General features: G+C 43.0%; 1 protein-coding gene and 1 pseudogene across 14 annotated transcripts in view; both read left to right on the plus strand.

Moving 5' to 3' along the window:
• The window catches only part of HDAC4 (histone deacetylase 4), a 269,534-nt gene extending 245,805 nt beyond the window's left edge, over positions 1 to 23,729 (plus strand). For all 14 annotated transcript variants that reach the window (XM_087731761.1, XM_087731766.1, XM_087731763.1 and 11 more), the window contains 5 exons: positions 6,652 to 6,770; positions 8,463 to 8,596; positions 16,000 to 16,084; positions 17,929 to 18,070; positions 18,563 to 23,729. In XM_087731761.1, coding sequence (XP_087587887.1) covers positions 6,652 to 6,770; positions 8,463 to 8,596; positions 16,000 to 16,084; positions 17,929 to 18,070; positions 18,563 to 18,602 — 520 coding nt within the window. In that variant the 3' untranslated portion in view covers positions 18,603 to 23,729. The remainder of the gene's footprint in view (positions 1 to 6,651; positions 6,771 to 8,462; positions 8,597 to 15,999; positions 16,085 to 17,928; positions 18,071 to 18,562) is intronic.
• Positions 22,262 to 23,828, plus strand: LOC104009137 (uncharacterized; annotated as a pseudogene).
• The last annotated feature ends 225 nt before the right edge of the window (positions 23,829 to 24,053 follow it).

A 24,053-nucleotide genomic window follows, 5' to 3' on the forward strand; every position in this document is an offset into this window, starting at 1 on the left:
CCCAGTAGTCAACAAGACTGATTGCTTCGTTATAAAGAGAACCTGTAGCTTGTGATAGAGTGACATACTTGCTATTAAATATTAATTGAGTTTCAAGGCTCCTGGAAAATTGCTCAGTCTGCACAGTAAGACCTTTGCCAGCCATTGCTTAATAGGCACTGGTGTCTTTTTGCCCGGAGACTGCAGCAGCTATTTGGGGAAGATATTTTGGAGCTAGTCACAGCCCTTATTTTGCTGGGGTTTTGGGACATTGTGACTCATCCTCCTAGGTAGCACCTTCTGTAGTCTGCCCCATGTGCACACCTTCAGTCAATAAGTTAAATTGGAAGCTTTTTTTTAATCTTATGCCAAGTTTGGTCATGATAATACATTATCAAGTGACCTTTTTAAATCTTAACCAGCTTCTTTGAAAAACATTCCCCCCCCCCCGAATCTTTCTATTGATTTTAATGTAAAATAATGCTTTGAAGTTTGCAATTTATAGTCCCCCAAGAGTTAGAAAGTGAAGGGAATAGGTCATATATCCTTTTTTTTTTTTTTTTTCCCTTCTTTTCTTACGTTAGCCCCTTGAGACAATGCATGCCTTCAAGGCAGCACCTTGTTATTCCACCCCATCGAATGCCACGTTGCATTTGCCGGGGATCAAACCTAAGATGAAGAAAAGATAAGAAAATTGGCCATAATGAACTCCAGAAGCAGCAGGCATTTTCACCATGAACTTGGAAAGTCACAGTGGAGAACTGAGCTTTAATTCAAACCAGTCCAAATGCCAAACTGTGAAGCTTTGAAGTCTGCAGAGGAATCAGTGGAAATCCTTTGAGCTAGGCAAAGATACTGATATACTTTTTCTTCTTTTTTTTCTTTTTTTTTTTTTTCCCCCTAAGCCTTAACTCCTCGCATGCTTGTCTGTTTTTAGGGAAGAAAGCCCTCTTTCTACATAAAACAGCAGAAGAAAAATAAGCAACATGATTTTCGTATTTTTTTGTTCTGTTTCAGGATGAGCTGGTGCATGGATTTGATAAAAGCATCTGCTCTAATGAAATAATAACTGAGATGATTGTCCTCATAAATTAGTCTTCTGATGAGTGAATAAATAAATCCTAATGAAACCTATCATCCTCACACTGAAAACCTGTTTCAGTGTTGTTTTACTCTTTCCGAAGAAAGGACGGTAACTTGCATCAATGATTTTTCGACTGAACTTTTTTTCTATGCATATTGGCTTCCCCCTGCTTGCACTGCAGCATTGGGTTGGACTGGATAGCCTGACCTCTTAATGTTTATTAATACCACCGAGCCGTTTCAAAAGTGAGAACAAGAGTTAAAAATGCAAAGCGGAGAGCAGCCTTGCCATGCACTTTGTCACTTATTATCTTCATAACCAAGGGCTGAAATCCCCGGCTGCCCCATCTTGAGGTTGGGGTGATATCATGGTTGCTGTATTTTTTTCGGGGGGGGGGGAGCAGGGTGGAGTCACCCTGGTCGCTAATAAGATGTGCAGAAGGGATTTGGGGATTTTGCTGCGAGCTTGGCGCTCCTCCACCCCATCGTAGCGGCGGCTCTGCCTGCCCGAGACAGCATGACATTATAATTTAGCTGACCGTTTGCTGGGCGAAGGTCCCATGGCTGAACTCACCGCCAAAGTATGTGGGCAATACAGATTTCACAGATTAGGCAGAAATGTATTAAACTCTAATGTGAAAAATGCAGGGCATATAATTTTAAAAGTCCTTAACTCATCAAAATGTTATTGGTATTCGTCGCTGTTATTCCGTAGTTATAGAAACAAATGGTTGTAAAATTCGGCGGGTTTTTTTTATCAGTCTGTTGTTCCCTAACTTGTTATACAAGCAGAAATCATGTTTGCTTCTATAAATCCTCATGACGTTTTCAAAAGCAGAGTGTGGAAACCCAGCTAAGAGACCTGCAGAAAAAATGCAAAGACTGCAGCTAGTTCCTTATTACACGAGAACAGCAGTTACTTAGTGAAATTAAAGTGTATTATCCATAGGAGTTTTCCTTTGAATGTACTGTAAGAAAGTTTTCTTGATGATTCTAGCAGTTGTGTTGTCTCGTACAATTTTTTTTCCCTACCCTGATGTCTCCTCCACAATTATAATTCCATATAAGCTTGATTCCATGTTAGTTTTATTTTTATTTAAAACACCTAAACCAGAAGCAAAAGCCAGGACTGCATTTGAAATGTCCCTCCTCCTGCCTTTCTCGAAAAGCGTTAAATGAGTTCAGGAGCCAATTTGGGGGGAGATTTTGTTTTTTCCTTCGATCCATAAACTATTTCAGGAGTGAGTAAGCGCAGGGGGAAGTTGATGATGTTTTGCCTTGGAACGGTTGTTTCTGTATTTTAGATTTCATGCTCTCCCGGTGCTCATTTCGTCCCCAAACTCCTAATCCCTTTCGACATAGTAAATGACCGTGGAGATAGCTGCTTGAAGAAACAAAGACTGGAGTCTTCAGGAGGCTGATTAGCCTTAGGAGCAGCGGATAACATTTTGATATCTCTCTCTATCTCTAACAGTGGGAAAAAGAGTCTCTGAAAAAAGTGCTCAGCCTTCTAAGTTTTCACTGATTTGCTTGCTGCAATTGAGCATTTAAAAAAAATCCTCTGTAGGATTGTTTAATCTGCCTGTCATTTATTAGGCAGTTAATTCGTGAATTGACTAGTAACAGACTAAAAATTATTCCGTCTTCTAGAAAATAGATATATTTTTTTTCTCCTCTAAATGATTGCAGAACACAATCAGTAGTTTTTACTGTTTGCAGTCATCAGTATTCACTAATGCGTAGCTGTTCAGCTTGGCTATAATTAGAGTCAAATGAAAGGATTTACTTTATTTTAAGCAAGCAAAACAACCTTCTAAAATTTAGGAAATGTAAAGCTAACCCTTGTATTTTAAAAAATTCTACCTGGCTTGAATGAATATTGCATTACGAATCCTTTCATTCCTTGGTGAATAACTCTACAGCCACCTTAGCCATTAGTTAAAAGACCCATTTCCAGACAAAACTGCTCACCTTCTTGATAGTAATTCAAATTTCTGGCTTTTTTTTATGGTTCCATCACCAGGGCAAAGCCATGGGTTTGTTTGCAGTTTAATTGTTGCTTTCTCTTGGGGACTTAGCTTTACTGTGCTGGATCTGAGTGAAGAGGCTGTTTTCATCTGTGCACAAGAAAAAATTAAAAACCGAAAGACTGGGTTAGATGTGCCTGAAACACTGCCCACAGATGAAATCTCAGAAATACATTGTTTGAAAGTGGTTCGTTTGCTTGCATCTTAAATTTTCATGTGAGCCTGTTTTCTTTTCTTTTCTTTTTTTTTTTTCTTTTTTTTTTTTTTTTTTTTTTAACAATTAAAAAGGGAAGAACGAGGGAGGGAGTGCTGAGAGGCAGGAGGGCTTTGGCTCTCCAGGGTCAAGTTCTATGGCCAAAGATACGGCTGCTTACATACGTGGCAAGCATCAAATAGAGCTGGGACTGCAGCTTTTGAGTACTGGTGTAATACTAGAATTAGGAGAAAGTCAGAAGAAAGAGCAGCCCAGGAGAGTCTGGGTAGGAGTCACAGGCGAAGGGAAGAGTTCAAGTCTGGATTTGAGAGTGCTCTTGCGTTTGAATGGGCTTGTGATGGTCAAGGTACCAAAAGTATCATTAGCTTATTTATTCTGACACCCTGTCATCTTGCACTTCTCTGGCCGCCCCTGAACATGCACAGTTCCCAGGCAGCCTCTGCCCAGGACGGGCATGCAGCACCCATCCCACGGGCACAGACTGTCTGTCCTCCCAGCTCCTCTTGGACGGGGGATTGAGGGGACCTGTGACATGTTTCTTAAAATCTGAGGGACCTGATAAAAAAATCACTGTGCATACAGAGCACCACTAATAGTTGCTCTAGAAATGAAGATACTTGCTGGGGTAACCAGTTGCCGCTGTAAGGTCACCCCGTCCTGCACTGGAGAAAACTCTGGATATCCTCAAAACGGCTTCTTCTAACTGTTGTCAAATACCGATTGATTTACTTTTAAAGAGCAACTGCTGCTTTTTCTCTTCTGAAATTTATACAGACAGGGTTCACAGTTAACTCTCGGTGCTGCCTGTGTGCTGGCTGTGCCGCTAGAGGGTATCTTTGAACCGCTGTCACTGCACGGGGACCTTCAGCCAAGCATCACCAGCACCACCGCGCTGCTCGCCAGCTGTCTCTGTGCCTTGGTGCTTGGGCATCAGCCAGATGAGCTGTCCCATGGCCAACAAAACGTTACCGATTCAGGGTTGTGTGGGTTGCTCAGTGGTGACAGACCATGCACACAGCGTGGGGGTGCAGGTTTGGGCTTGCTCTGCGACCACCTTAGGGTGATCCCACACATCAGTTGAGGTACTGGCAGCTCCCATAGCAGCTCCCATAGTAACGGGGGGGCACAGAAATCTGATGATTTTAGCAGTTTTCCTTCAGTTAGAAATTAAAGAGCTCAGCAGTACTTCAAAGCTCAGGAAAAAAAAAAACCAAAAAACCTCTGCCATGTGCACTTGCTTCGAAACTGCTGCTTTAGTCCTTTGTGAAGGAGGAGGTTTCTACTTAAAACGTCTGTGGGTTTCACTAAACAGATTTTTGTTGACTGTAAAGTCATCAGCAGAAACTGCTATTTTGTCTTTCTTACGTAATAATCTCCCTGAGGACAAAATGTATATGGCAATCATGTCGTTTGAGGAAAAAATTCAAATTCCTCTTTTGGGTTTTGTAAGAATTAAAAGAAAATAAAATCCTTTTTGTGTAGGTTTCCATGTCTGTGTGCAGAGACTGGCAGGCAGGAAGATTGCAGGAGGCTGTTAGGTTACTGCGGCAATTAGTTGGCAAAAAATTAAAGCTAGAAGGCTGTTTTTTGGACTACATGGTGTCTGAAGTGCCTTGACCAGACCTGCGATATGCCTGGCATCCCTGCCTGCAGGGGCTCTGCTCAGCGGTGGCAATGGAAACTGCTTGATGGCTTTGACCAGCACTGGAAGTATGTCCATTAAAAATAAACTCTGCGGAGGGCAAAATGGCGTGAGCTCAGGTCAGTGGTGGGGCTCATACAAGTTGCTGACACTAGAAGGTGTCTTGTGGCTGTTCAACATCATTGTAGCAAGAAATGTAAATTTTTATGGGTGTCTTAATAGCGCTTGAGCCATCTCAGCACTAACCAGACCTTCTGGGCTCCTTCTGTTTTTCGGAGCATCACATAACAACTATACTCAATAAAAGTGAAGTTCTTATGTATGTAAACATGCTTACCGGTTCATGCTTTGGTATATGAATAGTTTTATTTTGTGCTTTAGAAAGTTAACCTTGCCAGTCAGTGTTCCTAGGATGGGGAAACGGGGAAGTACCGTCGTCTTCAGTACCAGCAAGGGATGGCATTGGTCAGGTTGCCCTAGGGATACATCCAAGATTCAGTGGGTACATCTATGATGGGAAAAGAACATGATCTGGAAAATACGACTCTATATAAAGGGCAACCCTCTATGCACATCCTTGCTTTTCCACCATTTCCTGCAGTTATCAGTGCCCGATCAAAAAATTCAAAACAACTTTCAAGCCCATGCGTGTGGGTACCCCAGCATGAACTGAAGGCATGAGAAGGCTTTCATCCAAAAGTGCTTGCGACAGGTTTTCTCAATCAGAAAAGATTGTGGGTGTCTGCATCACATTTATTAAGAAGCTCCGTTGCTTTGACTTTTTTCCTTGCTGTAATTTCAGTTCTGCCGTGTTTGTGCTGGAGCTGTTAGACGAAGAAGCAACTACTTGCTCTCTGCTCAGCTTTCCAGTTTTGCTTAGTTGGCATCTTGACATGGGAAATGGGATGTCTGCAACCTCGTGTAGGTTTTGAACAGCAATTGAGTAGATTGAAGAGAGAAACCAGAGGGAAAAGGCCTTTTGCTGAGAAACCATAGGCACAGACCTCTTGTTTCATTTAAATACTGGCCCTAACAGACAATAGTTCATGGAGGCTAAGCAATTCAGTCCTTTTTTTTAGTGAACAAAATGTCAGACGATGGGGAACCACAGTTTAGAGAAGTGTATTTGGATGGGATATTTGCATATTAAAGCTTTTTGCCCCATGTGACATCCCCAGCCTTTCATTATGGTGAATGAGAAGTGCAGCAAGGAAAAAATAAATAGCTTTGCAGATTCTGCAAAGGCTAAAGGAGGTATTTAGAAGGAGAACATTGAGACAAGTGCCACAAACCAAGGTGGCTGTCAGACAGGTTTTCCAGGTGGATTTGCAGCCTGTGCCAGATGCCCTGTTATTTTCTCCTTATCCCGTCAATGCCCTGTATGTAAGGCAAGGTATGATCACAAATGGGAAACACAACGTATGGCAACTTATTTTCCTGGTCAAGACTTGAGGCTGTTGATGAAGGAATTCATAGACCTCACTGAAAAAACTAACATGAGATTGACTTTAAAACTGTATTGTGTGGTGGGGCAAGGTGATCTGCCAGCCAGACTCACACCTTGTAAGAAAATAGGAGATGGACTTCGCCACTGTGGAATAATAGTATGAGGTTTTATAACGGGTTTGTTCAAGATGGTTTAAGTGTTCCTGCATTTGTGCAAGAGCCAAAATAACGTGTCTGCCATTGTTAAATTTCTGTTGCAGAACGGTAGTAATGCCCATTGCCAATGAATTTGCCCCAGATGTTGTGTTGGTGTCATCTGGTTTTGATGCAGTGGAAGGCCATCCCACACCTCTTGGAGGATATAATCTATCAGCAAAATGTAAGTTGTGGATTTACAAGAGCAAAGATCCAAAACTGGTGTAAATTGCTGCTGTCCTAGGGACTAAAGTACAGGTTTTACCTTTTGGTAAAATCTTTCATTTTAATGGCAAACTTTTCAGCCTTTTTCTTTGCATTTTCATGTGTTTTGTCACTGCACCATATATATTTTGGTCTGGCCAAAGCCTTCATTTTCTTGAAGCGTTGCATATTTCAGTTTCAAGTGCAAATAAATTAGGTAAGGAAGTTACCAATTTGTTTGTAGTTATACCTCTGTGGAAGACAGCTGCTGAATTAGAGTTATGCTTGTTTTAATGCAAAATTGTAGAAAGAGGCAGTGCCACATGTAAACAGTGTACTCTGCTCTGAATGCTAGTAAAAGTTCATTTCTTCTTCCAGCATACCTAATTAAAAATTCAAACTGAATCTTTTTTTTTCCTCCACTTTTGAAGCAATTGTACAGGTCCACAAGAACGCCCCTTTTGCTTCGGATCTGTGATGTTTTGCTTTGCACAGGAGATGCACTGAAGTTTTTCCCTCCCTCCCCCCTTGGTTATACTGGGTTAATCTGGCAGTGTTTCATTCAAGTCAATCGAGAAGACAGTTTTTCTTGCAAAAGGATTTTATTATCATTTTTTAAGAGTTTGCTTCAGCCAGGGAACTTACTCTCTATAGTGAACTTCAGAATCTCGTAAGGTAGCTGAACCTATAAACTTTATATAAGAATAAAGTGAAATAGATTTACAAGAGACAAGTTATTTAAGATATCCAGAAACACTTTGTAATGAGAAGGTCTTGTTTACCTTCTTGTTGAATTTCCCATGCTCTGCTACTCTCGCAGAATGATTATGGGCTCAGCCATGAATCTTTTTATCTGGCTGTTAATTTGCCAATTTGCAAAGGCGCTCGCAGGGGTCACTGCAAAACAAAAAGCAGGGAGCGTGGATGGAGGGTTGAAATGCCCGGGATTTTCTTTTGTTTGGATTTTTTTTTTTTTTTTTGAGGGGGAAGGTTGCTTTGAGGACATGTTTTTTAAATCCTTGCAGCTTGGTTCTGTTTTGTTTAAAGGGTAGAAATGTATTGTGTGTCATATGATCAAAGTCCTGGGTGCCCCAGGAATTTTTATAGCATATTATATATGGGAAGAAACGTCTGTTAAGAACTAGATGTCAAATATCTCTGGGGCACTGTGATGCTGCTATCGCAACTGAAAGCACCAGCAGCAATTTTACCGATTCCCCTTTCCTGCGTCCCTCCCCCCGTGCCTCCCCCATGACTGCTCTGACTTTGCATCTTCCAAAGCAGAGCAAAAAGTCACCTCCTTCCACTCTTTCATTCCTTCCAAAGGAGATATTTGCTGCTATATATAGTTCAGGGCACTGAGGGGTGGCAGGGAGGATGGCGGTGCCTCTCACCTGGGATAAACCCCAGCGAAGCACTCGTGGGGGAGATACGGATCCATCCCGCAGCGCACACGGCTGAGCCAGTCCAGCGGGGAACCATGGCTGGAATTCTGCAGCAAGCGTATTAAAATCCAACCTGGCTTATATTATGCGTTGAGTCCTTTCAGATCCCTTGTGGTTTTTTAATATGATGTAATTCCTTTCTATAATTCTTTGATCCTTAGCCAGGAGCCTGATTCCAGCCGCAACCTTTGCCCTTCTCCTGCATTTCCTCTTTTCCCTCGTTACAGGCTTTGGGTACCTGACGAAGCAGCTGATGGGCCTGGCCGGGGGTCGCGTCGTCCTGGCCCTCGAAGGAGGCCACGACCTCACTGCCATTTGCGATGCCTCGGAAGCGTGTGTTTCTGCTTTGCTGGGAAATGAGGTACAGAGACAAGCAAAACCAGGGGCCGCAACCTTCAGTCCCTCATCTTGCAGAGTTATCCAGTCATGGGGCTGAACTTGGGCTTTTCATCCTCCAAAACAGTCGTTGTCATTGTTTTGGGTCCTTTTGACACATGTTGATTTAAAGAGTGCGTGCTTTATTTGTTTAAAAACTACCTGTGTTCGACAATCCGTATTATAAAGATTGAAATAGCTAAGAATTGAATTTGGGTTTATTCTTTATCCAAATAGTTTGCTTTGTGCTCTTTGGAAAACAACCAGTTAGTTTAATTTCTTCCTGAAGTCGTTGACCAAGCCTTCCCTTCTCTTTGCAGACCCCCTCTCTGGTACTGCAGCCTCTACCAGCTGCATTGGGCAGCTTGCTTGAAGTTTGTTTTCAGTCGTATATTTTCCTTGACATTATATTTTCTACCTTCTGCAAGTTGTTGTGTCACAGAAGTTGGCTGGAAAGGCCAGGGTGCTTGATTGCAAGATGGAGAAGTACAACAAGGAAACCTGGTTTTTGGTTTCTGGGAAGGTCAGGGTATTTTCCTATTGAGGCAGATACTTTAGCTTTTCTGCGTCTCCCCCCTGCTCCCCACCCCGCCCCTTTTAGTGTCAGCGGGATTAAAGAAGAAATGCTTCAGATTCCCCGTACCCATCCTCCTTGATGCAGCCTGGCTATCAGCATCCGCTGTATCAGTGAATGAGCAGCTCACGCCTACATTTCCTCCAATGTGGCTGATAATTAAAAAGTTTGGAGTGGTGGCATTTGACATGTCTTTGGGCTCGCGGAGTTCAGGGCCGTGTACTGCAGAAATATGGCAGCAAGGAAATACAGAAATCAATTATCGGCAGCGAAATCTCAGACTGGGGCTCTTGTGCATCTTCTGTGTCTGTACCTTTGCATACGCATCTGTTCAAGAAGCATATTTCTCTATAATTTGTGGGCTTTTGACTATGAGCAACTGGTTTGTTGGTGTCAAGCTTCCCTCCTGGTTCATTCCTCTTTTTTGGACACCTTTTCTCCACATGGAAGATGACCATGGTCCAAATGGTTGAGTCTTGGATGGGCACAGTAGAGTGCAAAAGTGCCTTGCATCAGTCTCGTTCTCACTCAGAGAAGCAGGTGCTTGCTCAGCCTGTGGCCCTGGGCATGGTCCCCGCTCAGTATCTGCTGTGGGGGTCCTGGTATAGCAGGGGCTTTGGAGCTGTTCAAAACAATCATTGAGGATTGATAGCACAAATTGGAACAACAGTGCAGTGTGATTCCTTAGGCTACATATAGCTAAAAATTTCAGCCTTGGGGGAAAGCAACCACACCGATTTGAAGTTGGGGGTGGCTGTGTAACCTCAGGCAGCATTAATGGCTTGGCTAATGTGTTTGAATTTTTTAGGCTGCCTCTTTAAATAAGCAATTGCCCTCAGTGCTTTGTGGAAATGAGCAAATATTGAAAAGCTAGAGTAACAGGACATGAGGAGGCTCCTAAGATGACCTCTGGTAGAGCAGACTTCTGAAGGCAGTGGTCTCTTCCACAAAGCAAGAGATTTGCCTGCCTGTCAGATGGTGAAGGAAGGAGAGTCCTCCTAAAGCTTTCACCTGCCGTGGAGAGCACAAGCAGTGTCTCTCATCACCACCCTTTGCTGAAGAACCCCTTGGTGCAGGAGCTGAATGAGGACATGTGGTCAACATCTGAAGGTGCAGCACCACAGAGAGGAGAAGCCAAGCAGTATTTCAGCTCTGGGTCTGCCTCCAGTGGGAGCTGACTTCTGGGGGTGGTGGTGAGCTCCCATGAGCAGACTCACTCTGACTCGCAGCTGCAGTTCAGTGACCATCAGCCTTTCTCAGGTCTGGGTAGTTGGAGTAGGGAGCTTGGATCTGCATGGAGGTGTGTATCACCTATGTTTGCTGACTCTTCCAGCCTTTTGTAGAAGTGCTCTGTCTTGCAGTATCCACACTCCACACGAAGGATGACAGTGCCTGGGGAAACCTCACTAACCAGTCCAAGAGATAAAACAGCTGGGATTCATCAAAAGCATCTGCTTCGATTATCCAGCATCCCATCTTCAAGCATCCAGAGAGCATCTGCTCCTTGTGCTTGGCCAGGCAGTTCTGATAAGGCTCTCAGCATGGGTAACTGATCCAGCATGCCAGCCTGTTGTCAGCCCTCAGGACAGCCAAAAACTCCAGAGCCAGCTGCGACATCAGCATGGAAGCAATGGAGTTTTCACTGCAGCACCCATCCTTCTTAAGCTGACAGCTGATGGCACTGTTGTCACCACAGACATTTCCTCTAGCTCCATCCACCTTTGGGTGCAGTCGGCTCTAATGGCAGGATGCACTTTGAAGGGGAGACAGAGGAAATGACGCATGAAGGATGTCATTCCTCTTGCTTAACATGCTCCTACGATGCAGGCGGGTGACCGCAATGTGGTGTGAGGATCTGCGTGCAGTAAATAAGCACTTGATCCAAACCACGAACGTGTTTGGAAGTGCAAAGCTTTGGGTAGATTTTAGCCCTTATGATAGCTTGGATGTTGTCAACTGCCTGAGTGGTTTCATTTAGCAGAGTGAATATTGATCCTTAAAGGTAAAAAAACATTTATTTTTTTTAATCACTGAATCAAGATAGCTATAAGGCACTTTAAAATACTTAAAGATGGTCCTGTTCTCACTTTTCCTAGGTGGGCTATAAGGCTGCACAGATATCATGATAATGTTCTCCAACTTACCGACACATCAAAAAGCAGGAAACACTAGTTTTATCAAGGTCTTTTATAAAATCTTTTTAATGCAAGGAAGTTGGAGGGAACTGCTGTTGCTTTGTCCCATGGCCCTTTGATGAAGTTTGATATACAGCGTGTTAGACAATTTTGCATGCGTGCACATAGACAGCCAGCTGTGGCTGGCGACGGGCTGCGCGGAGGTTTGCTGGCTGAAGAGCGGTGCCGGAGTTACACGGGGAAATGGTAGGAAATGAGGGGAACAGTGCCAGTCCCCAAAGCGTCTGCGTTCACCAGCGGAGATCAAAACTCCCGCTTCGGAAAAAGTGTTATGCAAAGGCAAGAGCCGGCTTGTTCCCAACTGTCCAGGAAATGAAAACAGAGCTTTAGCTTTGCAGCAGATTATTTTAATGTACAATGAGTTAGTGCTTGGCCAGGTTGCCTGAAAATGTACCTACATTGTTTTAGTAACAAAATTAGTTGTGCAAAACTAACGTGACTTCAGTTGAAAAATCAAAGGCAAGCATGATGCAGGGAAGATCTGATGATGGTAATTTAGGCCAGTGAGCCACCGTTTCTCTCCCGTTACTTAAAGCAGCCCCTGACAGCAGCGTGCCAGCACTGCTGGAGGGCAGGGGAGGCAGCAACCATGCAGAGCTGTTCAGTCCATCGTGGGCATCACCAGCCTTTATCCATCCAACCAACTTCTGCCCTGTGGCAAATGCTGTTTGTGAACTGTCTGTTCTCATGGAGCAATGCTGCTATTTAAGAGCTGGAGCATCAGTAGCATTCTCTGCCCCAGGCTAGGACCCATGCCAGCACCATGCCGTGGAGCTCCTGTGCCGCAGGAGCTGCAGACGGCGGGGAGAGAGATGGGAGGCATATGCTGGGATACGCGGTCCTGGAGCTCAGCAGCACTCGCAGTGCTGCTTGTCACTGCTACAAATGCTTTGTCATTTTTCACACAGAAGTAGCGGTGGTGTGTCTGGTGTCAGACTCCGGACATCCTGAATAAACAAGAAGGTGATAATAAGCAGTTGCTTTAAAACCTTTGCCTAATGCCCAGAGGTATTTCCTTCCTTTTCCAGGAGAGCAATGGGTGAGTCTGTTGTCTGTGAGTGTTATTTCAGGAGGAGGAGCAATTCACTGGAATGGAAATTCAATGGAAACAATTCACATGTGCGGCCCGACTGCCTGATGTTGCGTGCTTTATATCAGTATCAACTGAGAGGTGTTAGAAAGCTCTCACTTAAAGATTTGTCCAGGAATTGCTTTTGCCTTCACTTAATGTCATACAGAAGCCAGTTTGGGACAGAATTATTTTTAGAGTGGAGAATTTGTAAAAAGTGCAATCCATAATTATTAAATCTGGAACAGAGCAATTTCTAGGCTTCATGAAGTACCTATCAAATGGCTGCCATGTGGTTGCAAGAACAGATCTCTTGGCTGGAGCTTCTCTTGGCTTTGAACAGAAGTTGCAGTTAAACTTTGCTGTAGTTCGGTCTGGTTTTTTTTTTAACTGTTAAACTGTGGCTGCTTCTTTGCTGGGAAGTATTCCTGGATGGGTCTTGACCAGCATTTTCAGACATAGTTAACAGCTGTCGACATCTTTTGCTTTGGATACCCAACCTTAGAGGTCTGTGATCAATTCAGGTTCTTCGTGGAGAACCTGGAGGGGGGAGGGGGAAAGAAAAAAAGATGAGCTTGGAGAGCATCAGACCTGCTGAAAGTTTTTTTTTCTTTAGTTGGTTGTGAGATGCCTTGAGCTCATGTGAATCTAATCCAAGCCATTGACCATGTACGTGTGCCAAGTAGAGCTGCTCTGCTGGGGCATCCTTACCTACCAAGCAGACACCCCTGCTGTGCCAGAGGAAACCAGTATTCTCTCCAGTGTCATCTGTTGAAAGCAAATAACCGCACCTCCTTCCTTTGGAAGACCTTTTCATAATTTTGCATTATTTTTTATTACAATAATTTTATTTTTTTTTAATAAATTGGAAGATCTGTGCTGCAGATCCATCTCCTTTCCTGGGGAGGCATGCTGGTGCCGCAGAGGGAGGCATCCCAAACTCCTGCCTGCTGTCAGAGCCATGCCTGTGCAGTACTACTGTGCTGCAGCCTCTGCCAAAGGATGGCAGGAGCCACACAAATGTATCTTAGGGTCTTCACTAGTTCATCAGGGAAAAAAAGAAAAAAAAAAAAACCAACAAACTAATAATAACTGTGGGTTGATTTTGAGTCCAAGTTTCTTGCCCAGTGGGAATCAAATCAAGCATTGTATCTTCAACAATAAAAGGTTTAATAACTTCATAAAGGGCAAAGGGGACAGTTTTAGCTTTTGAGAGGACAGTTGTCTCAAGGTGAGAGAAGTAACCCAATCAAAGATGGGTGTTCTCTTCTTGGGTTTATTTTTTAAAGGAAAGCAAATAAAAACTAAAACAACCTACCAGCAGTGCTGTCAGGGGGCCTTCCTCTGGGAGAGGACATGCATGCTTCTGCTGCAGAACAGACTTTGCCAGGGATGTGACCCCGTGGTCTTGATGGAGGAGGGTGTTCAAGGCTCATTGTCTTTACTGGTGTTTTGTGTCACCAGAAGACCCCCAGCTTTCTGCTCTGCAGCACCCACCTCCCAAACAAGCAGGGTAAAAAACACCACAAAGAAGGATGCGGTTTTCAGGGTGTTGATCTAATTTCTCTTTTTCTGTACTGACCAAAGGCTGCTGGGGCGGGGATGGATAGAGGCAGAGCTTTCTACCAGGGGAGAGGAAATTATTTCCTAGAAAACAGGAGGAAATGCCACCAAGCAAAGAGAGGGCATTTCTCTTGCTCTCCCCCTTTTTTCATTCTCACTCCTTTCCCCTGCCCTGGCTGCCGGAGCACTTCTATGCCTCTAAAAAGAAATGGGAAAAGCGATGTCCTTCATTGTTGAAGGGAGCTCTGAAGTTATTGTCCATTGGTCACCATAGGCACATTTGTCCATGCCGATGCAAAGGTGAACTGGATCCCCTGGTAGTTTTGTAACCTCCTGACCGCAAACCGAAAGGGTGATTCTGTCCTGGGTGGTAGGAAAGCTTGCATCCAAAAACAAGTGATATGTGCATGCACCGAGTTTGGACGTTAGTTTTCTATATAGCGAGTCTCAGGTCTGCAGAAGCTTTTTGCTCTTGAGTGCTGAGGAACAATTTTATTTCTGTATTTAAAACAGCTGTGCTGATCAAAGCATGGTCTCAGTGGTCTACACTACTGCTGATAGCCAGCACTGCTCAGTTAGCAGAGGTGTGTGCTCCCTGACTGATACAGCTGGAATCTCTGGGACATCTAACAGGCATAGCTCCAGTGGCAAAACCACCTCCTTGCTGAGACAACTTATTTCACACCCACAGGCTGGAGTAGTCTATCCTGGCGGCAGTGCAGGATTGCCAGTGGGAACTGCATCCAAACCAGCACTTGGCCATTACGGTCCTGCAAGGCAGCTCCATCAGCTCGTATGGGTTTCATATACAGGCTTTTACAGGTAGATCCACACTGCAGAGCTTTGCTCCAGTGTAAGTGGAGATGGACTTAGAGGAGCTTCTTTAGAGTAGCATTTCCTAATTCATCTCTCTCTAGCAAAATGAAGATACTCTTATTGTCCCATGTTCATAGTGCTTTGATATTTTATTGTTGTTAATAGTTAGTAACAAAGGCAGCACTGCCATTGGGAGGGTGGGATAGAGCAAACCAGAAATCGTCTACGTGCCATTTGCATTTACAACATAAAAGCAGCCAAGCCCAGAAATGTACCTGCTTATGTGCATTTACATCAAACATTTTTGGGAGGGCTTCTGAGTCATCTTTGAACTTAAAATCTCAATACCAGCAGCATGTTCTTATTGTCACCTTTTTCTATAAAGAGCAAAGAAAAGAAGCCAGCATCAAAAAGCCTAAATTTTATTACCCAATTATGAGCTTTACCAATAACTTCAAGGCAATTTTTTTTTTTAAGATTAACATACAGATCTAATGCTGCTCTACCCTGGCAAGACTAGTGCAGCAGCTGGTAAGAGGCATCAATGGTGACTGAAGTTATAGTCATGCTGAGTGTAGCTTTAAAGCAGTGTTTTGGTGGTTCCCTGTACCAAAATTAGGCTACTTACTCTTCGGGTACAGATTTTTCAGTTAAGAGTTAATAAAATACATTGAATTAGGTATTCAGAAGAATTAGAAAGCTACCCCATTTATTTCTTTAGAGGAAAACCAGAAGTGTGACTGTTATTGTATTTTTAAGTTCCTTTTATTTGCACATTGTTTTGTTTTAATAGTGAAAACTTTGCAAAAAGGTAGATCCAAGCAATAGTTTAAAAAGATCCTTTGTAAAAGCAGCCAACATCACTTGCCTTATTTTTATGGTCTGTGTAATAGTGCCTCTTCATAGTCTACATCAATGGCTGCAGGCAGGCAGCCCCTGTGCTGCGTGGCTGCTGAGCCTGGTGGAGCTGCATCAGGCTGGAGGAGGCTGCACTGAGTATCACAAGAGCACTTAGGAAGTCTGCGTATTTTGGATATTTAACTAAAGGCGGATAATAGGAGTCGAGGGAGTGGGGTGGAGGCTTGATATGGCAGAGCCACTTGCTAAATCGCGCTTAACGCCTGGTGTCTAACTTGAGATAACATTTCTTCGGTGCTCCTATCTCTTTCCAGCTTGACCCTCTTCCAGAAAAGGTTTTCCAGCAGAGAGCAAATGCTAATGCGGTGCATTCAATGGAGAAAGTAATCGAGATACACAGTGAGTATAGCCCCATTCACCCAGCTGGTTCCCTGTTGGGTTGCCCTGTGGGACACCTGTTTGACTTCATCATCCTGGCAATGCCATGTTCACTTGTCCTAGTTTATGGGTGGTCACTGCACAGTGAACTGGATTTGTGCAGCCACAAGCTGGTCTTACTGTGCATGCAGTAGTGGATTGAGCGGTGCATGGGGAACAGTCCATTCAGGGAAACGCTTTGGCGATTGAGAAGGAATTAGTATTAAAACCTTTAAAATCTCTGTAAAGGACAGGCTGTCCTGCACTTAAAGTGTGTCCTTATCTCTTCAAAACCAATTCAAGTATCTCCAATTAACATAAATCTTGTTGGGTGTTGTGACATCCATTAATTAAGAATGAATAGGGATGAAAGTTAAACAGAGTATTGCATGAAGTTGCTAATATTGTAGGTTTATTTAGCTGGGGAGGTTAAAATCATTGTGGTTGAAGCTTTCCTGGGGACATTCTTGGGGGATGGAGTAAAAGAGCCTGAGTAACATGTGAATCCCACTGCTGGGTCCTGACATCTTCCTGCTTGAAACATTTATGGTCTAAAACTGGAGGGGGCTAGTGTCCATTTTATAGGGTGAAAATGGACCTTAAATGACTCTAAACCTTGTTTGTTTGGTTCCCCCCCCCCCCCCCCCCGAAAAATACCCAGTGGCTTTAGAAATTTGAATTCCATTTCCAGAAGCTGCTCTGCAGAGTGAGTGCTCAGCACCGATGTGACACCTCAGCAGCACCTTGAGCTAGCCAGTGATTTTAATTGTTTTTTCCTTAAAATGAGCACAGCAAATTACAAGGGGCTTTGAGTAAGACCCTCAGATATGCTGCCCAACACAGAAGAAGCAAAGACGTTTGAAAACAAGTCCCTCCTCCCCATCTGCTGGCCTCACAGTACAGGTTCTTGCTTTCAGGCTTTTTGCTGTGGCTTCTTGGGTACCATCAAATTTGGTGTGTCCTGCCTGTGGGCCAAGAGAACATCTTTTGTTCTCTCCCTCTGAAGCCTTCTCTGTGCTCTTTCCACTGAAAAAGGGTGGCAAGCTGCCAACACACAAAATAAATACAACTTAGACTTCTTTAGTCTTAGGTGATTTGCCCACAAAAAGAACGTGGCAGTTAGCAACTGAATGCAGATGTCCAGTCTGAATCTGGACTGCATCCTTACCTCTCACATATTTTTCCTTAGGTCTAAAAGTTTCTGAGGGTTTTGAAGTGAAAAAGGAAAAGTTGTTATTTTTTGAGCATCTAAATGCCCCATTTCGTCAAGGCAGAGGGGTGCTGTACACCTCTGTGCAGCTTGGATCCTCACCTCCACCACCCCTTGTGCATTTTTCCTTTTAAAAATCTAGTTTCTGCCTCCCACCTTTCTTCCCTAGCCAAAGGAGAAGAGCGTCTTTCATTGCCAGACAGTGATTCAGCCCCACTTTGACATCCTAAGTGTCCTTAAGGAATGTGGAGGTGCATGTTTATTGCTCTCAATACCTTTTGGATTTAAAACCTAGCTCTTCAAGACACAGCAGCATTGCAGCTCCATCTGTTAATACTGTAGCATGACATACAGCTTGCAGGGCCTCGCCTTGCAAGCAGGGGCTCCTTTGGCACGCATTCCCAGGAGCCTGCTTCCACCTACAGCTTCTTCCACAGCCCTGGTTCCTCGAGATGGTCCCTGAAATGAGAGGGAGTGTGGATCAAGCTTGCATGTTGCATAGGCATGATGAGTCTTCCCCAGGCAGGTCTCAGCCATCTGTTGTGCCTGGGAAAGCGGGAGCGTGGTGCTGCACCCATTATGGTGCAGGTGCCCTAACTGCCTCTTCTCTCCCCAGGCAAGTATTGGCATTCACTCCAGCGTTACGCCTCCACGGTGGGGTACTCCCTGGTTGAGGCACAGAAGTGCGAGAACGAGGAGGCAGAGACGGTAACAGCCATGGCATCTCTGTCAGTGGGCGTGAAGCCAGCTGAGAAGAGGTGAGTTGCTTGCCTTTGTGTTTATCATCACATCTGAGTCTGTCCAGGCAGGAGGAGCAGCCGTGTTCTGGGTTAATCCTCTCCTGCTAACCATTGTACACTCATTCCCTGCATCTCCTGCTCTCTGTGGGTTATCTAATGACCTCCTGGGCTGCAGGAGAACAGCATTGCCATGAACCCCATGTGTGACCTTAGTATGGTGCATACTGTGCCTGACCCCTCTGCTCCAACCGGAGCTGAACATGGTTTTGGACCCCAAGAGGAAATTGATTTTGCTGCAAAAAATGGTAACATTGCACAAGTGAAAACAGATTGTCTAAAAAAGCTTTTTGGTGGCAAGTTTTAATTCCAGGTGAGCCAGCTGAGCACAACTGCCAGGGTGGGACGTAAGGCCATGAGACTTAGCACCACAAATTGTCTGACCCTGTCATGCTCAACCGTCTTTTCTCTCTTTCCCCACCTCCCATCCTGCCTGGCTGTGAAACTGCTCAGACCTGATGATGAACCCATGGAAGAGGAACCTCCCCTGTAGCATTCACCTTCGAGCTGGAGTTCTCCTGTCTGTTCGTCTTCGTCTTGAAGCTCTGCCAAGAAGCTTTCTCTTGTTACTCCTGCGTCCTGTCATGGTTTTTTCCAGAATACGGAAGGACAACCAGGTGTAAAACAAAGCAACCGAAAAAAATCTCTCCATATCTATATGCGTCTACAGTATGTATTTGCCGAAAAAGAAAAATGCCGGTGAAGAGCAGTAAAGGACTGACACGCTGGGCACTCTTCCTCTGGTCCTCACTGGGAACAGAAAGGGGAACGACGCCCATGAAGTCTTTGGCAGAGTTGCCAAAAAAAAAAAAAAAAAAAAAAAAAAAAAATCAAAGATTCAACAACACATGCGAAAATAAAACAAACAAACCTTAACCTAAAACTGGTGCTTACAATTTGATTACCCACAATTCAGCAATCTCCGCTTGAACCACTCGACCCATCTTGTAGTTTTATTTCTTGGATTTTTTAAATGGCTCTTGCCTGCCTGTGAGTCAACGACATTCTTGTCGAAACCAGAACAATGGGAGATGGTGTATTTTTAATGGGGAGGGACAGGGAAAGAGGGACTCGTCTTGCGTCTAAAGAAAAGGGAAAGAGAAGGGGGGAAACGGTAGCCCAGATGGAGTCGGCTTTATTGTCTCCAAAGCCATCTGAAGATGAGTTTGTGCCTTTTTTTTTAATTGATGGATTTGGTGCAGCTGGATTTTCTGAAGTTTGAGGAACAATGCCTTAAGTAAAAAAAGAAAAAAAAAAACACAACAAAAGTAAAAAAAAAAAAAAGGAAAAAAAACCATGAAGAACACAGCAGTTTGTGAATATTTTTCCTCTGGTTGAGAAAGCCAAAAACTGCCATCAGGAAGGAAGACTTTTTGGCTTGTGCTGGCATGATGGTTGGAAGCAGGCATCAGCTGAACAGAGTGTCTCCAAAAACTGTCTACAAGTTTGGATTTGTTTTGTTTTCTTTCATTGCTGTTTAAAAAAAAAAAAAAAAAAGAAAAAAATTAAGGTAGTTGCCAAGAAAGTGGCAAATACTGTTGGGTCTTTGAAATTCAACCATTTTTAAAAACAAATTTTCAAATGTTTTCTCTCTTCTACATTATCTAGTAATTGAACTTATCAATTTGGTTGTTGAAGCATGTATTAGACACAAATGCAGGTTTAAGACTGGAATGCTTTTTATTAAAAGCAACTAGCATGAGATATTGCTTAAATTGTTAGGTATAAATATATATATGTGTATAATGTATATTCCAAATGTATTCCAAGCTTAGAAACCGGATTCCTATGAATTATTGATAAAAATATTTATGATGCATTTATAGAAAAATATATGTAATAAATGCATACTATAACAGTAGCCATTGGAAGCTCCCTAGGGACAGATTTGTGAATTGGAACATAAAAGGTGCTTTTGGAAAAGGATCCAGGTTGAAACTCGAGGACTTTCAGACAACAGGTTGGAAAGTTTTTCAGAAAGCCAACACGTTAGCCACTGGCAACTACCCTAAACATTTGTATTTTAATTTAAGGTTTTTAGTTGTGATCCTTTTCTAACAAAAAAAAAAAAAAAGTTTTTTATAGCAAAGACTATGAATTTGCTGTTAATTTTTATATCGATATTTCACAAAACCCTAAAGAAGCCTTGTTTGTGTGACTCTGACATTTATTTTCTATTTGGCAGGTTTTGTTTCTGAACGGCAATAGCGTCTAAACCTTTTTTCCTCCCACTTTTCTTCCTTGTACATTATTTTCCTTTTTTTTTTTTTTCTTTTTCTTAAGTCTTTTGTACAGTGAGCAGCTTTCTGCAGGCGTAAGGAACTGTGGCAGATTCTCAGAGTTTATTTTTCGGAAAGGGTGCGTTTTATCGAGGAGGAGGGAACGTGATAGGCTCTTTTGTATAATGATACCACCAACTGTATATTTCCTCAGTTCTCTTATAGTAACTACGTAAAGAAAATAAGGAGTTTTCGTACCTTAGACATAGTAGTATTCCAATGGGCAATGTCTTTGTCCTCCGTGCGGATTGTAGTGAGGATTACAGGCGGCTGCAGTAGCTGCCCACCACTGGGAAGGCTTGTCGGACACTTGTGGGACAGCTGGCATTTTTCTCTCCGCCGGACAGACGGACATGCAGACATGCACGCACACCTCCCCACGTCCTCTTTCTCTCTCTCTCTTTCTCTCCTCCTCTTCTTCCCGTCGTTGGTAGGGTTGGAGAACTTTTCCCGAAGGTATTTTTTTCCCCCCGAGGAGGTCATTGCCCTGCGCCAGCTGGACCTTCAGCCTCGGCTGCAAACGCCTCCTGCAAATGGCGGGTGGGAGAAGCAGCAAAGCCCTGCCACGAAGAGTTTGAGCAGCTTAGAGGAGACCGGATTGACACGCGTGCCTTCTTACAGCAGTGTAGGATAGCACACACCCCTCGTCCGAACAACCAAGGGTAGCTTTTTTTTAATTATTATTATTTTATTCTGTTATGATGACGACTGACAGGGTCGCTTCCAGTAACTTATTTTTTTCCAGTTCTCGAAGCGGCCGTTTTCATTCCATTCAGGACTCACTCGCGGGAGGAATTTGAAGCATAATCATACGTGTGAGCAAATGCAAGAGGCTTTTTTTTTATTCCTCAGTTTATAATGCAATTTAAAAACCAGACACTACTGTATTTGAGTTTTGCAAACCCAAGTACGTGTTAAAATTATGAATAGCTTTGGTCACGTAGGACCATCCTCAGCATTTTCTAAAAATAATGTTCCCGTGTGAAAACACGACGTACGTGGAGATGATGTGGTTTGTTTTTTTTCAACCAACCACTTTGCTGCTGTGATCTAAAATTAATCTGGCTGCCGAATCTGGTGACTGACTTTAAATTTTCCTTTTGCCATGTACACGCTGTGGGCAGTAACCACGTTTACACGATTGTTTCTGTTGTCAGCTCTTCCCTGGCGGGCTTTTGCATTTCTCCTCTCGATTGTGGCAAAGCTTTTTACTTCATTTTTGTATTCCTGAGAGCTGCTGGCTGGCCATGCTGAGCTGGTTTCTTTTTAAAAATCAGAGGAGCTTGTCAGGATGCCGCATGCGTTTGTTTCCATCATTTCGCTCAGCTTTTTGCCAGGGACAGAAAGATTTTTCCCGAGACATCAGAGCTCGTCTCCTCCAAACTCCTGGCGACGTGGATTCATTTCACAGCGGCTCCCACTCCCTGGGCGAGGTCGGGATGCTCTTCAGGGCCAGTGTAGGCATGGAGAGGGGGGAAAGAGCCCTCATTTTGAGGCTCGCCAGGGTTTTTTCACCTTTTGAGCCATTAGCTTCTTCATTTCAGATTACTTTGCCGTAGGGCGGCTGCACCGGCAGGGCAGGAGCTCAGGATGCTCCTGCATCCCAGCGTGGTGCTGCCCAGGGCGTCCTTTGTACCTGCTTGGAAAGAAAGGAGCATCTTTAAATCCTCTTTACAGAAGCAAGGCCCAGTTTGCAGTACACAAATAATCATGGGGGTTTTTTGTTGTGGTGTTTTGTTTTGGGGTTTTTTTTGTTGTTTGTTTTGTTGTTTTTGGTTTTTTGGTTTTTTTTTTTTTACTTTCGATACAAAACATTCCTTTTTTTATTAGTCGCAGTCATGTATTCATTCCATTCTTCCTTTTGTAAACTTTTTTGGGCCCACGTCTTTTATGGGCATTGATATATATAAATATATATATAAATATATATGAATATATTTTTTTAAGTTTCCTACACCTTGAGGTTGCATGGTCTGTAAGGTTGGCATGTCTTTATATTGTATACAGATTTTGCACGCCAAACTTGGCAGCTTTGACAACGAAAAAAAAATTGTGGTTTTGGGTTTTTTTGGGTTGGGGTTTTTTTTTCCTCTCGTGGCATTTGCGGAGACTAAAGGTTGGGACGTTGTTGTCACACACACATGCGCACCCACGCACGCACCCACACAGCTACACACAAAGGAAGGAGAGTGGGAACATTTTTTGCGTCTTACTGAACTTAATAAGAAATTGTGCTTTTTATTGTTAAAAAAAAAGAGTAAATAAAAAGGACTACTTAAACATTTCTCATTTTAAGAAGAAAAAGACGTTTATCTAGCACTTGTGACTTACCAATAATAGAGTTTATTGTATTTATGTGGAAACAGTGTTTTTAGGGAAATTACGGAGAACACACAAAGTAAACTGCCTGTGTTGTCATTATTTTTTTTTTTAATTTGGGTTGGTGTTTTATTTTGATTTCTCGGCTGGGTGGGGATGTTGGATGCAACCCTTTGTCAACACACGAAGTCATTAATTCTAAGGAGATGAATGACAAGGACTTTAAAGAGTTAACTCTTCAGCACAGCTGCGTTAACTTTTTTAAAATTACTTTTACATGATGTATTATTGCTAGGTTTCACTTTAAACAGTCGTGTACTGTGCAACACTGTGGTTTAAAACGAGACTTTACATCAAAAGGAAAACATGTTTCTTCATTGTCATGAAGTTGAGCTCGTTCTCAGCTCATCTTCACTTTGTCTTTGATATTGATGAAAAAGTATCCTATTGAAAGAAAATAAATTAACACTTTTCTGTGCTCCATAGTGGAGGCGCTATTTTCCAATTTATGAGGATGACAAACTTATATATATAATATATATATAAAAGTGGGGGGGAGGGGTTGAAACATTATTCACCCAAGAGCTTATTACAGATATGTAGTATCAAAAAGTTGTAACTATATTATATTCTACTTTATACCTATACATGCTCAGTATGACGTCACCATTGGTAGCAGCTACCGGTTTACGCTGTAATTTAGACACAATTTCACTCTTATTGTATGGACCCTACTTTAAGTGATGGTAGCATTCTTTGTGCTAAATTTTCTGATGGTCCTTTCTTTTACTTGGTGGAGTTGGAATATTTTTCTCATTCTTGTTTTTGTTTGGGATTTTTTGTTATGGTTTTTTTTTCCTCTTTTCTTTTATCTTTTATTTCTTTTTTTACTGGCCAATGGTGTCTTTCTCTGACAGTACCGACTTCAATTTCAACTTTATTAGGAGTCCAGTATTTTGTACCACATTATGACAACTTGTTATTCTTGTGGTGTAAATAAAAAGAAAAAGTTAATTATAGTACCACCTTGGTTTCTCTTGCTGATCTTCTTTTCATCTGGTGCCTTCAGTGTGATGTCATATTTCATCCACTTTAAACAAAATGGTTTCTTGGTGTCATGAAAGGGGGTCTCAGAATCAAAGCAGCTTTTTGGTCAGAAGATACCCGTGCATATGTCAGGATGTCCATTTGTTAGAGTTTCTGCCTATTTTCCCTGCTGCTCCAAGATGTGTGTTGACAAATGCCTGCATGTAGGGATTGTAGAATAAAAAAAGATGATCTCCCACTGAAACTGGATTTGCAGCAAAAAGTCTGTGAGAGCTGCTGGATTTCCCCAAAAGCCAGCA

This window comes from Nipponia nippon, unplaced genomic scaffold (genome assembly GCF_047370975.1).
Source record: "Nipponia nippon isolate SJK-2023a ecotype South Korea unplaced genomic scaffold, ASM4737097v1 scaffold_5, whole genome shotgun sequence".
Lineage (NCBI taxonomy): Eukaryota > Metazoa > Chordata > Aves > Pelecaniformes > Threskiornithidae > Nipponia > Nipponia nippon.